Genomic DNA, 15,118 nt, shown 5'->3' with positions numbered 1-15,118 from the left:
CTGCAGATTAAAACTGAAGAAACCACAAAAGGGTGGGAATTTAAGGAGATGGGACCTGGATAAACTGAAAGAACCAGAGGTTGTACAGAGTTTCAGGGAGAGCGTAAAGGAACAATTGACAGAAATGGGGGAAAGAAATACAGTAGAAGAAGAATGGGTAGCTTTGAGGGATGAAGTAGTGAAGGCAGCAGAGGATCAAGTAGGTAAAAAGACGAGGGCTAGTAGACATCCTTGGGTAACAGAAGAAATATTGAATTTAATTGATGAAAGGAGAAAATATAAAATGCAGTAAATGAAGCAGGCAAAAAGGAATACAAACGTCTCAAAAATGAGATCGACAGGAAGTGCAAAATGGCTAAGCAGGGATGGCTAGAGGACAAATGTAAGGATGTAGAGGCTTATCTCACTAGGGGTAAGATAGATACTGCCTACAGGAAAATTAAAGAGACCTTTGGAGATAAGAGAACCACTTGTATGAACATCAAGAGCTCAGATGGAAACCCAGTTCTAAGCAAAGAAGGGAAAGCAGAAAGGTGGAAGGAGTATATAGAGGGTCTATACAAGGGCGATGAACTTGAGGACAATATTATGGAAATGGAAGAGGATGTAGATGAAGATGAAATGGGAGATACGATACTGCGTGAAGAGTTTGACAGAGCACTGAAAGACCTGAGTCGAAACAAGGCCCCCGGAGTAGACAACATTCCATTGGAACTACTGACGGCCGTGGGAGAGCCAGTCCCGACAAAACTGTACCATCTGGTGAGCAAGATGTATGAGACAGGAGAAATACCCTCAGAGTTCAAGAAGAATATAATAATACCAATCCCAAAGAAAGCAGGTGTTGACAGATGTGAAAATTACCGAACAATCGGTTTAATAAGCCACAGCTGCAAAATACTAACACGAATTCTTTACAGACGAATGGAAAAACTAGTAGAAGCCGACCTCGGGGAAGATCAGTTTGGATTCCGTAGAAATACTGGAACACGTGAGGCAATACTGACCTTACGATTTATCTTAGAAGAAAGATTAAGGAAAGGCAAACCTACGTTTCTAGCATTTGTAGACTTAGAGAAAGCTTTTGACAATGTTGACTGGAATACTCTCTTTCAAATTCTGAAGGTGGCAGGGGTAAAATACAGGGAGCGAAAGGCTATTTACAGTTTGTACAGAAACCAGATGGCAGTCGAGGGGCATGAAAGGAAAGCAGTGGTTGGGAAGGGAGTAAGACAAGGTTGTAGCCTCTCCCCGATATTATTCAATCTGTATATTGAGCAAGCAGTAAAGGAAACAAAAGAAAAATTCGGAGTAGGTATTAAAATCCATGGAGAAGAAATAAAGACTTTGAGGTTCGCCGATGACATTGTAATTCTGTCAGAGACAGCAAAGGACTTGGAGGAGCAGTTGAACGGAATGGATGGTGTCTTGAAGGGAGGATATCAGATGAGCATCAACAAAAGCAAAACGACGATAATGGAATGTAGTCGAATTACGTTGGGTGATGTTGAGGGTATTAGATTAGGAAATGAGACACTTGAAGTAGTAAAGGAGTTTTGCTATTTGCGGAGCAAAATAACTGAAGATGGTCGAAGTAGAGAGGATATAAAATGTAGCCTGGCAATGGCAAGGAAAGCGTTTCTGAAGAAGAGAAATTTGTTAACATCGAGTGTTGATTTAAGTGTCAGGAAGTCATTTCTGAAAGCATTTGTGTGGAGTGTAGCCATGTATGGAAGTGAAACATGGACGGTAAATAGTTTGGACAAGAAGAGAATAGAAGCTTTCTAAATGTGGTGCTACAGAAGAATGCTGAAGATTAGATGGGTACATCACATAACTAATGAGGAGGTATTGAATAGAATTGGGGAGAAATTTGTGGCACAACTCGACTAGAAGAAGGGATCGATTGGTAGGACATGTTCTGAGGCATCAAGGGATCACCAATTTAGTATTGGAGGGCAGCGTGGAGGGTAAAAATCATAGAGGGAGACCTAGAGATGAATACAGTACGCAGATTCAGAAGGATGTAGGCTGCAGTAGGTACTGGGAGATGAAGAGGCTTGCACGGGATAGAGTAGCATGGAGAGCTGCATCAGACCCGTCTCAGGACTGAAGACCACAACAACAACCGTAATCAAGCTGCATAGAAACCAAAGTTACAGGGATGAAATCTGGAGTCTACAACTATACCAGACCAAGAAGTGCATTTGTAACAGGAACCGTCCCAGCATGGGCTCACTGAAATATGCTATGTTTGCTCAGTATAACGTAAAATGGTTCAAATGGCTCTGAGCACTATGGGACTTAACTTCTGAGGTCATCAGTCCCCTAGAACTTAGAACTACTTAAACCTACCTAACCTAAGGACATCACACACATCCATGCCCGAGGCAGGATTCGAACCTGGGACCGTATCGGTCGCGCGGTTCCAGACTGTAGCGCCTAGAACCGCTCGGCCACCCCGGCCGGCTATAAAGTAAAGTATTAGATTTAAAATCGTTGGTATATCCATTTCAACACAGAGTACGTTGCAAAGCAACAATAAGCCGCTTGTGCACATCAACCATTCGTAGTTTCGTAAATAAAGAATACGAAGAAGTCTGTGTCCAAACGGACACTTGGTTAAGCTGGGCTATACAACTGGAGCATAACTTACATCGCCAACATCACATACTGAATTGTACGGCACCTTAATTCTCAATTGAAAAATTATGATAAGTTGAGACACAATTTCAAAAGGAAATACCCCGTGAGAAATAAGAACACAATAGTTAAATGAAAGAGAAATAATTTATCTAATACGTAGTGAAGGTGAGATCAATGTTTAATTAATCAGCATGCTTTGAATTTTTTCTTTTTTTTTTTTTTGTCTCTCTCTGCACGATTGGAGACTGCCGGCTCTTGGAACAAGAGCACGGAAAATGAAATAAATAAAAAGGAAACGACAGGTCATTATGTTGTACTCAAAAGTACTCGAAGTCATAAGAACTTTAACATATTAATATCTTCATAAATGGCTCTTCTGTCTCATGTTTCTTTTAATTTCTCTAACCTTTCCTCCTTTCTTAGTGATGTCTTCTACGTCACGTTTGTCATAAAATTGCTTTCACTTGCTGCTCCTGGTAAAATACTTAATGCAATACCTTTTTTAAAGGAATTCTTTACTTTATCAAATCTACAATAAACCTACTTCCGAAGCTAATTTGTGGGTCCTATTAGTATACATGACAACTGCAGCGATATTACACTTCCAACAGAAATCATGATACAAGTAATAATAATTTATAATTTGGTTTATTCCTAAGAATTACATCTCCTGCCTGCAGCGTTACAGGTTGTGCCAGTGGATATACAAGCCTATCACAATTTATCGGCCGGTGCCCATCCAGCTAATGTCAGTAGGCGTGCCAAAGGCACTGGGCTGGCCCACAAGACTTTATCACTCACTGCAGTCTTCTTAAAAGATAACTTCCAAATGAAATATGCTTCCCACCTTTAATATAATTCTATACTAGTACTAAATTAAGGGCTGTTGCGAGGTTCATGAAAATCGTCGCACCTTTCTCCTCAACGGACAGGAGCGACCTAGCTACGTCTGTGTGTTCTACTATTGGTCATTTTCCCGTAAGAATTCTCTCAAGATCTTTTGTGAAATTTCGTCAAACAAGGTGTTTAATACGTCAAAAGTTTCTTCTTGCCAGATGGAACTGGGGTTAAAATACAGGAATGGGATTATATAAAACCTGGAACATGATGCTGTTTGTACGCAGATAATTACGATGATGATTGGTTTGTGGGCGGTCATCAGTGCCCGTACAATGTCCCAGTGTTTTGCTCACAGTCCAATTTTGTGCACAGTCCAATCTGCACGAATGACGATGATGAGATCACGAGGACAACACAGGCACCCAGTCCCCGTGCAGAGAAAGTCCCTAACACGGCCGGGAATCGAACCAGAGACCAAGTGATACAGAGGCAGCAACGCTAACCACTAGACCACGAGCTGCGAACGCGCAGGGAATTCGCAACGCTAGAAACATGTAGCGAAAAGCAAGAAGGCGTGCATGATGCAGTGATTGGCAGTATCGCGCCACTTCGCGTAAATAATCACGAAGAGACCTTAAATTTCGACTGACGATAAATCCATGGAAAATCGCAATCGTTAAATATCTAGCAGTGTGAGTCTGGAGCCGTTGACAATATAATGACTACATTTAACTAACTGTAGGAAAGAGATGGCTGCCAGAGATTCACTGGAAGAACTGTAAGGCAATTCAAGAAGAACTGTAAGGCAATTCAGTCACGAACAACAGGCTACCCTCTTTCAACCGTTTCTTGAGTATCGTCTGACAAACTGAGATACTTGCCACATGACGCTAGGAGTAGTTACACAAGATACAACGAGCAGCGTGACGTGTTCGTTTAGTGGGCGCGAGGTCACGGTGTTGATCATCCTATCGCAGTGCCAGACACTGTAACAGAAGCGTTGGGCACTGTCGTGGGGCGGTTTACAGCTAAAATTCCCATAGTATGGGTACCAAGAAGCCAGTTTTCCTTGCGCTTCATGTATTTTGTAAACGCGATCGCAATATTACGGAAACACGATGGCAGTCATTCTTGCTGATCTAAATACCCTTCGCCTGCACAACAATGTCTAGACGTACTGTTCAGGGAGGTTGAGGTTCAAACTGGCGTCCGGCTATCCAGTTTTCCGTAGCCCCGCTGAATCACGTCGGGCGCACGGTGGGGTTGACTCTTCAACAATGTCGCAGTCAGTTTTTTCCACTAAACCATGGCAATCTAAGCTAAAGTACTCGCTGTCTAATGACCTCCGCGGAGTGTCGAACTAACCTGTATTTTTCTAAAACTATTTCCTATCCTCTTTCCTGCGAATGTCTAGTGTGTCAAGTTAATCATGCAGTCAGAAAAACTTCCTAGCATCTTATCGCACCTAAAATAGTCCGGAAATACCTATTTACGTTATCTATGGGTGTCCTCATTTGTGACCAAACTACGCCAGCTGTAATAATTACCCATCAAATTACCCCTACTTTACAACAACGACAAGTCGTGTGACGTGAAACAAAAATGGCACACATACTGTTGGCAGTGCTAAATGCTACCACATTTGGCTGACACGAACCACTGCAGCTACAATTTCTTTCTAAAAATGAAAGAAGAACTAAAAGGAAAATTAAAAAACTAAATTGGTCACTAGAGCCGACATATTCACCGTGGTAAAATTCAGCAACTGTGCTGTCATAAAAAAACATAACTATAGATCATGTTTTCCCCACTTTAAAAAAAAACTGACTATTTCAATCACACTCGATCATCTTCAGGCTTAAAAACAAAGTAAATTTTCATTTTACTTTGTTTTTAGGTTTGAGAATAATCGAGCTTGATAGAAATTAGTCATACTGTAATAAGAATATGCAACTGGGCCGGAAAAATAAACGATATACAATTTTTGAAAAAAAAACTGCTTTTATTATATGTACGGCACGTGACAATACACAATGCGCCAAGTGCCGTAGCTCACCAAGTCAGATGTCGCATCCGAGAGCGCCCTGCAGTTTCACTGGGAAACCGCGGAGCTCATTACCAACGGCAGTTTCGGAACACAGGAAAAGTGTCGGAGAAAAGCGGCTACGCTTAGCTGGCAGCGCGAGGAAGGGCGGCCAACCTGCTCAAGCGAACAGGCTTGTTTTGTTTTCAGCTTAGACAACGGACGCATTTTTCTAGGCAAAGCCGACAACATGGCACTGCACAAAGTACGCCATATTTACAATTAGATCAGCTAGATCTTTTCCAGTTGTCGCATTTGCATAGAAGGACGATGAGGCATTGTATTTACTGAGTGTCCTACAAGCAAACAAAGCAATTACCTTCGAAACTAGGAACAATAAACCACTTATTTATTCTGAAATAAAGTAGCTGATCGCTTCAAAATAATCCCGCTGTCAAACGAAGTCATTGTCTCGAACAGACTATGTCGTAGTTGATTTTACAGCTTCTCCGACACCGGTTGAAATCCAATATTCACGTATGCAGTAACTGGCCTTTAAGAAGTGCTGGTTTCAACGCCCAAAGAAATACAAGGTGAGCACAAAGTTTTGCCATGATTACAAATTTTCCTTCTAAGGAACTGTGCGAAATATACCTATGCGGTCTGTTGCAAACTGTAGCTGTTACGTTAAGGAAAAAGTGTTTAGTTCACCAGCTGCTGATGTACAAACTATATGCCACGAATACGAGATAATGCAGAGGCGTTGACGCAAAAGATATGGAGATAAAGTGCATATGACCTAGAATCTAGATGTTCTACATGCAACAGACAGGGCACAAAATAATCTAGCTATGTTGTATCTACCATAGTTCCTTAGAAACAAATTTTCGCAACCATGTAAAGATCTTACTGCTCACCCTGTATTTCACCCATCTTTAGTGACTCATGTTCGTTTTCCGTTGCTGGCAGCTTGCTCGTTAGTTTCATGCATTCAGCAGCCTTACTTGCTTCGAAAAAGTAATTCACAGCTTATTTCCGAACAGGGCACGTACGATTTTACAAACAGTAGTACAGTTGAAATGTGCGGTGGTGCTAACGTGGAATAAGTGTGTTATCGTTGTTGAGGTATGCCGTTCGAAGATTGGTTCGATGCAGCTTTTCACGTTAGTCCATCCTATGCAGATCTCTTCACTCTACATTAACTGATGCAGAGTAGATTCACTTGAACCTGACTGTAATCCCTCTGCGACTTTAACGACCCCTCCACCTCATCACCACCATTACTTTCCTCATTTACCAAACCGACTATTCCTTCATCGTGTCCTATTAACCGATCTCTTCTTTTAACCAAGTTGTGCCGTAAAATTTTCTCAGATTTTGTACATTCTCTTTAGTTATCCGACCAACACGTCTAATCTTCAACACTTTTCTGCAGCACAATGTTTCATTATTGATATTTAAAAATGCACCAGTACTCGGCTGTAAAGGAAGTGTAAAGTATAAACGTTACTGTCTAAAATCGTCGTATGTGCTCATATAAATGAAAGCCAACAGAATTAGACAAAAAACAACAATCACTGAGAAAATCTGAAACTCACAAGAGCGATCCCAATATCTGAATTGGGGTGGAAGGGGCGCTACTCATTAGTTTCGTGGTGAATGACTCTGGGTGCACTAGCTATTAATATTATTTACATACTACACTTTTCTTCAGGCTGATACTGAACTGATACGCCTGTCTGGCTTGGCAGGGAGACAGAGTTCGGTCTGTGAGGCTATTTTTTCTTTTTCTTTATATTTTATTTTAAAAAGGCGGGTAGGTGCAGCTACCCCCTCCGGATATGCCCATGGTTCCACATGTTATGAAATGTTACTTGGGATATGTGGCCTGGAATTTACTAGCGTCACAAAGCATTCAACTGCACATAAATCTAATTTGATCGAATAGTTGAGTGAAAACAATAGAAACTTTAAAAATTCCACAGTTATTTAAAACTGGGGGAAAAAGTTCTCATCGATCAGGATCATTTGTTGCATCTATTTCGTTTAAATTTTCACAACCAAAAATAACACAGAAATCTTGGACAAGGACTTACAGAAAAACTGCTGACGAAAAGCTAACCACAAAATAATGGGTCTGATACTCATCGAAAGGTAGCGGTATTGCAACACTGATACTCAACTGGAAGCCAGAGGATTTATCTGTGGCTAAGTACTGTTTATCTCGCGGTTTACTGTCCGAAACAATGGCGGGAAGCTGGAAGTCCAACAGTAAATTATGTCGCGAGTCAAAACTATTTATGGTCCACCTGCATCCTGCAGCTTAGTCACATCATGACAGATTAACCAATATTCAAGCTATTATTTGTCATTAAATAATCTTTGGGAATGAAAAAGCGTAGGGGAAAATTAGAGGAGAGTAATGTCTTTTTTTAACAACAGGAAGTCGACAGTTTCGTCAGGAGAATGAACGCAACAAGACGGTAGACAAACTGCTGACATGTAAAGTGGCAGGAATGATAGCAACTTCAGCAGCAAAACACACACTGCAGAAGGTCGTTTACTGGGAGGCGTTATGACTGCACCTATCGACACACACACACACACACACACACACACACACACACACACACACACACCAGTCCTTAATGAAGTAAACTTGCGGCGCTAAGACAGTTGCCGAGCGTCTAGTGCAGTTTTTAATTACTTTAATGCGGGGAAATAATTTTGTGGCAGGGAAGAATACTGAAGACTCCGACTAACGTAGAATGAACTCTTGCAACACCAGAGCGAAACTATTTTCGAAAATTCGTTAAGGAGAACCTGCCCTCGCGATAAACAAACAAGAAGCGTTGAGTTACGGGAATTAGTATTGCATTTAAGAGTTCAAGCCACGATCAGGCGGAGTTATAAATGGTCTTCCTTTGTTTTCTAAGTAGGTAACATGTACAATATTCACCCACGAACTAAAAAAGCTGACGATTTGCGGTTACGTTGTGGCAGACACTCCCCACGTAGGTTCCGCAACAGATCCCAATTTCGTGCCTCTTCTCATAACTTATATCAAGCAGAGAAATGTGCGAGATAAGAGTTTGACAGCTGGGTGTGGCAATAACTGTTATATACCAGCAGTTACAGAACGCAGACGTCTATCAGAATTTATTAGACTAAATGAATTAGCAAGTACCGGTACCACGAAATGATCAGATTCTCTTCAAAAATCGTATTTAACCTGGAAGTCAGTGACTTGTAATATTAAGACGGATTCATATCGCACGAACCTGGTTAGCGAACTCCTTTACGGTCAAAAGAGATCGAGGAAGAACCTTGCCATTGAAACATGGCATTCGAAATGAGATGATTTTCGAAATACATAATAAATCTCAATGAGTATTACAGACCTGGAGTTTTATTTGCAAAGTAACCTCGGTTGATAGTTACCAAGCGCATTATCTGCAAAATCACGTGGTTGAATGGACACACAGTAAATACAGGCTTCGCAACTACGAATTTAACTCCAAAGGAAGGGCTACTAAATCTTCCTATATATTTTCAACGAACACGTCTCATTTATGTGAATTTTGCAATGCTAAGTCATTAACTGTTATTAGTTTTTATTTGATACCTTGCATGTTTGTGGGCAATGCACAACTTATTTATCTTTTATTAAGATTCAACTTAATGTCACCATGACTAATTGTAACGCAGGAACGTGTTTACTACAGTAAACAAAAATTAAAAAGAAATAAATGAAAAAAAGAATGAAAGTTTGGTTTCTTGTTTCATTCTGAACATAAGGTCCTATACTCTAGTTGACGATGGTTGATTATATGGATTATATATGTGTTCGGTTTTTTCACAGTGGTCCTAAATAAGTAAAAATCAAAAACAAAAGTTAGATGCTTAACAACTGGGCGTTGTACTCGTTAAAATATTTTTTGTAGGTGTGATAAGCCTGTATGTTGCAGTGAAGAAAACCACGGATGGCTACTTCCATTTTGACGAGACTGCTGCGCGCTCGTAACGGCAAGTAGCTCTACAAGGAGCCAAATGTACAACAATGGCACTCACAAAATATGCGGTAGCGTTTGGCAGTGGGCCTGAAATCACACCTGGAAGCAATTTTCATGAAACAGAAATAGCACATAAATTCAGAGTTGGAAAAACCGAGAACAAGATTCGACTGCAGAGAGTTGAATAAAGAATGAGTACTATTTGATGAAAGTTCGGTAAAAACACTAGGCATCCTGTGAGGAATCTAGCTACAGCCCTTTCATATGCTGGTCTACTACTGCATGCATCGCGCAGAAGATTAGAAAAATTACCGTATAAAGGCATACAAGAACTCGTACGTACTACAACAGTTATGCAGTGTAACATAGTACATTAATAGACTATTGCACTGTTTATACACAATTCCTAGTTATAAAAGTTGTAATTAAGCATTAATCGCTGAGGTTTTGTTTCTAGTTAAATTGCATTTCTTTACTTGCGACAATTTATCTCGCGGTATCGTGCATTCCACAAGGAATCATTTGCTGCCATTTGAGGCCGCTAAACTGCTACAAGCACGTCAGGCAGAAAAGAAATGACAGGAAGGAAAGCGAGAAGGGTCTTGCATATGTGGCGGGCGGTGCCCTGGAGATGCGCCAAACAGCTGACTGCGCAAGGTCGCACCGCCTTGCAGCTGCTATTCGCACCAGGCGACAAACAACTCAATAGCGGCGCACGCATACAGTACACACAGCAGACAATATCATCTTCAGCTGGCTGTTTACCACATATCATGGCTTTAGTACTTTCGGTATCCAACCAAACATCTGCTGGCCGGCTGAAATTGTCACGGAGAACAAGGCACCCATTATGAACTCCTTAATCAACAGGGCTCTCCTGCCCGTTAACAATTAAAATGACACAAAACTGAGAAAACTAACACACAAAAGCCTATTTCTGCTCATCGATACAGTGTACGTACGAGTTCTGTATTACTCCCATCCCATCGGCAAACCCTCCACTGATTCTTATCTCAGTTTCAAACAAAAAAAGCTGTTCGACATGAAGATAGCTCCTGTCCTCAGGCATTTGTTGATGAAAAACATTTCTTCTACAATATTACACTTCAGTCAGTAAATTAGTATATAATACCTCGATAAAATTTTGAAAACAGCGCCTCTAAAATACGGTGGGATGTAATGATTAATGCCACTTTTGATAGAAATAAAATTTATCTTCGCCAGTCAAAGAAATCCACGAAAATGCACGGAACGTAACATACCACAAGAGAAACATTAAAAATCCAATGTGCACCTAGCATTTGACTTAACAATGGTACAAGTAGAAACCTGCAACAACAGTGCGAAAATATGGCAAATATTTCGTTCTATGTCACTTAATACGCTCAATTATCTTCGTAAAGTACCAAAATAATACATGTTCACTTGCAAAGCCATCTGTTTCTTCTGGATGATTTGTTCTTATTGAAATACAGAAAGGATGGTATTTTGAGTTCGTACTTACCAAGTAGAGGAACGGCGCACAGGGTACGTAGTACCCACGGCTCATCCTTGAGAATTCTTCGTCTTGCTGGTCTTAACACTCCACATAATCCAAATCTTCTTGCTACGGTTCAGCTAACATGGTATCAGTCGGAATTTTCCACGCCAGGGCACTGCAGACCCGCTCATTTCGTCTCCTCTCAGTCGCAACAGAATATTCACGCCGTTTCCACGAGTCACAAAGCTCTGCCCTTTCTCATTGATAAGCTAACACGTAACTGTAAACGGCAAGCAAAGGTGATAATCTGTCAAATGCTCACTGCGAAGAAATATCAGTGTTTCTGCTCTTTAAATGAAACGTCCTGTAAGCGGTACGATCTTGAACGATGTATCGAAGCACACTTTAGCAAGTCAGACAATATTTATCCCGCCACGATGAGACAAGTGCCTACACTCACTGTTTACGCACGAAGCGACATGTCGCCATACTGCTCGCCGTCGTGTCTGACTCAGCTCTGAGCGTGCGCCGACTGTTCTGCGACCAACGCGCCACCACTTCCTGTCGCGGCCAGCTGGGGTACTACTCTAGACCAGCTGCAGAACATCCGTCGGCGGCGCGCTTTTTAAGTTCCAGCGGAAGACAGCACCCAGGCAGAGCACATGTGAATCGTGAAAGTAAGTTTGTAGTAGCCCGTAACGACATGCGCTTAATTAAACAAAAGGAGAAAAAGAGAGAAACTGTGTTTGTTTTCTTATAACTGCACTGGGACTCTGTGCCATTAAGTTACTAACTGTTAGTTCAAGATTATCATCAGTAACGAATCCAGCGTTTTTATTTTGTCGTACAGGGGTACACGTTTCAAGCAGTCAATGTTTTTGGTAATTTTACTGCTCACAATGAGAAGTTCTGGAGAATAATATCAATGTTCAGATGACTTTTTTGGACTTCTTTTTTACTTTGTAACATACAAGTTTGATAAAAACTCTGCAGTCTGGGGACTCTACTGGTCTTTCAGTAGCTGGTATGCTATAATTGTGGCGTATTCTTTTGAACAGAGAAACATGAAACTATATCCAAGCATGTGTGCATGTAGACTTTCTCGGTGTCTTCGTCAGAAGATGAAGAGTGTGTCACTCGTCGCAACATCGCAGTTTTATAATACCGCCACCCAACTGGAAACTCGAGAGCTTTTCGTCAACTGTATCCAAGTAGATGTAAGAGTTATTTTCGAAGCTATCAATGTTACTCTGGGGTATGTTCTCATAAGTTCCTTGGTAATTCTTGGTTATTGTTCATCTCTATGGCAATAGAATGATTTGACAGTCACTCTCTTTGGCGCTTTCTTTCATTTTTAATGCAACGTGGGTAGAATGTAGCTGCTAATAGTAAACAAAAAATGTGTTTGTGCACACAAATATCGTTAATAGTTCTTTGAGGTTGTGATGCCAGCATTAACTTTTTAGGTTAGAAATGGTTCGTTCATTTGCAAGAACGTTAACGAGTGTATGAAACCAATTGTTTAAAATAATCATAAACACGTATAAGTATAAAGTAATTTCAAGACACTGGTGATGATTTTTGTGAAAAAAAAGCGAAACGCATCTCGCGTACACAGGGTGTTACAAAAAGGTCCGGCCAAACTTTCAGGAAACATTGCTCACACACAAATAAAGAAAAGATGTTATGTGGACATGTGTCCGGAAACGCTTAATTTCCATGTTAGTAGTCCAGTAGTAGTCCTTGGACGGTCTGAGCGAGGCATGTCATCGACAGTTCCTGTCTCTCTGTAGCTTCTCCATGTCCAAACAACATCGCATTGGTTCACTCCGACACGCGTGGACACTTCCCTTGTTGAGAGTCCTTCCTGGCACAAAGTAACAACGTGGACGCGATCGAACCGCGGTATTGACCTTCTAGGCACGGTTGAACTACAGACAACACGAACCGTGTACCTCCTTCCTGGTGGAATGTCTGGAACTGATCGGTTGTCGCACCTCCTCCGTCTAGTAGGCGCTGCTCGTACATGGTTGTTTACATCTTTGGGCGGGTTTAGAGACATCTCTGAACAATCAATACAGCATCCACAGTCAACGTCTATTTTCAGGAGTTCTGGGAACCGCGGCGATGCAAAACTTCTTTTGATGTGTGTATGTTGGTACTGCTCGCAAATTGTGTTGCGGCTAGAGTTTCTAGCAAAGAAGTAACAAATTAAAATTTCATGCCTGACGCTGCACTTTTGCTGGATGAACGGCGTAAATATAGTAAGCGATAAACTTTTTCCTTTTATCGTTGTGGTGGAAGTGTCAGCGAGAAAATGTTTCGTAAATGTTTGAAATGATGTGTAAAGTTTGTGGCAAGTTACTGAATATTCTCAATCTCAAATATTGGATGAGTATAGTCCTGGTAATTTTCATGATGTGAGTTATGCTCCTCAAGACATATACTCAGTTTCTAGATGTTACCTTACTGCGTTAAACCTTTGGCATAAGATTGTAGCTATTAATGAATTTATTATGACAACTTTTTAAGTTTTTGAATTCGGCCAGTAACTGTATAAAATATTGAAAATCAAATGTTTGTTGCTCGTAGAAGTTGTTATATAGACATCTAGTAAATGGCACCATGCCCCGGGTAAGCGCTATAGTTACGAAGTTTGACAGAACCAGGATTATATGGAAAGCAGTGCTTATACTGAAATGACGAGTAATGCGGAAAGCGGCAGGATTTGAGAACTGCGCCAAACCAACGTTAGGACTGACGAACAAAAATAAAATTTTGTCTTCATTGCTGGATGGTAACCCCCACTTCCAAAACACAAGTCTCACCTCTTCAGTCAAGGGATCTTCTCCGTGCATAGATGATTGTAACTTACAAGATGCTTTAGATGTTTTCTGTAAGTAATCTGTGTTTCTGGACCACGAAAAAGAGTAGATTTTACTGCAGCTTGACACACATTTAGTGTGTACTCACAGCTAATATTGTTGATGCATCCAGTTCCTTCTTCTCCGTATTTTCGAATGTCCACGCTACACTTCTACGTATACAATTCTACGCCTGAATTGACAATGCAGGTGTGCAGCTTGTTTTCAAGTTGTTACGAGGTCTAAATTTTTAAAGACAGGTTATAACTCAGGATGTCTATAATCCTTATATGTCTATCGGCATAAGGAAGACTGTTTGATCTGGTTTCCTTGTTTTTAGCGCTTGAAAATGGGATTATTTTGTCCCGAAACATGTTGTGGCAATAATCATACGATTGACAATGGGGCTGAATATCGTCAATACTGCAGGACATATGTTCATAGGTATATTTTATCTTGTGATCGCAGGATTACCTTCATGATATGTTACAAATATTTAAAAACTTTTTTTGTAAACAATGCTCTTCCGATTCTAAATATTTTAAGAACAGAATCATTAACACAAAAACATTACTGCAAGGGTATACTCTTAACTCTCGTGATTAATACCTCTCAAATTATCATCCTCAGGTGACTTATTCACATACAGAAACATGTAAGTTAACAAAGACTGAAAGGATGTACAAAGAAGCTCTCTAAATTTGAAGCGAACACTAAAAAATGAGCAGGATTCATAGGAGACAAAATTAATAAAAAATCATACTGTTGTCAATGTAAAACCTTGTTCTGTCTGTTAGATGTTTGCGCCGTAGATGCACAAGCTGCAAACGACATTACAGCAACAGATCTGTCAAACTTTTACCGATGCAAGTCAGAGTTGCTACAAAACTAAACGTTCGATCAGCTTGATGTGCTACACGGGGAGCCCAGCGATAATCGTTTAGAGAAGTCAAAGAAATCTGGGTGATCGATTGTAGTGTGAAGATTAGCCACAGGCACATACCTGTTACGTCTGTGTACGAGGTATAGGATATAGAAAAGGATACTGTTAAATGGAGATATTGCCATGTAGGTCTACAAAAACTGAACATAACAATCGAGCATCACCTGCCAGCGGACGCTAGCTAAAAAAGTGAAACTGAAACGTGTTATACATTTGAATACAGACGATCGTTCCGCAACATATGGTACAGCATATGCTTGAAACATAATTAATTATATGAATGCGTGAGATTATTTATACAACATTAAC

At 40.6% G+C, this 15,118-nt stretch overlaps 1 protein-coding gene across 1 annotated transcript in view; it reads right to left on the bottom strand.

The window, feature by feature from the left end:
• The window catches only part of LOC126127459 (uncharacterized), a 591,491-nt gene extending 579,986 nt beyond the window's left edge, over window positions 1–11,505 (bottom strand). Inside the window, exon 1 of the mRNA XM_049915146.1 lies at window positions 11,027–11,505. Coding sequence (XP_049771103.1) covers window positions 11,027–11,071 — 45 coding nt within the window. The 5' untranslated portion in view covers window positions 11,072–11,505. The remainder of the gene's footprint in view (window positions 1–11,026) is intronic.
• Window positions 11,506–15,118: the final 3,613 nt, after the last annotated feature.

Source organism: Schistocerca cancellata, chromosome 1 (genome assembly GCF_023864275.1).
Source record: "Schistocerca cancellata isolate TAMUIC-IGC-003103 chromosome 1, iqSchCanc2.1, whole genome shotgun sequence".
NCBI classification, from domain to species: Eukaryota; Metazoa; Arthropoda; class Insecta; order Orthoptera; family Acrididae; genus Schistocerca; species Schistocerca cancellata.
The sequence above is the reverse complement of the archived record's forward strand: the minus strand, read 5'-3'. Positions and strand labels throughout refer to the sequence as shown.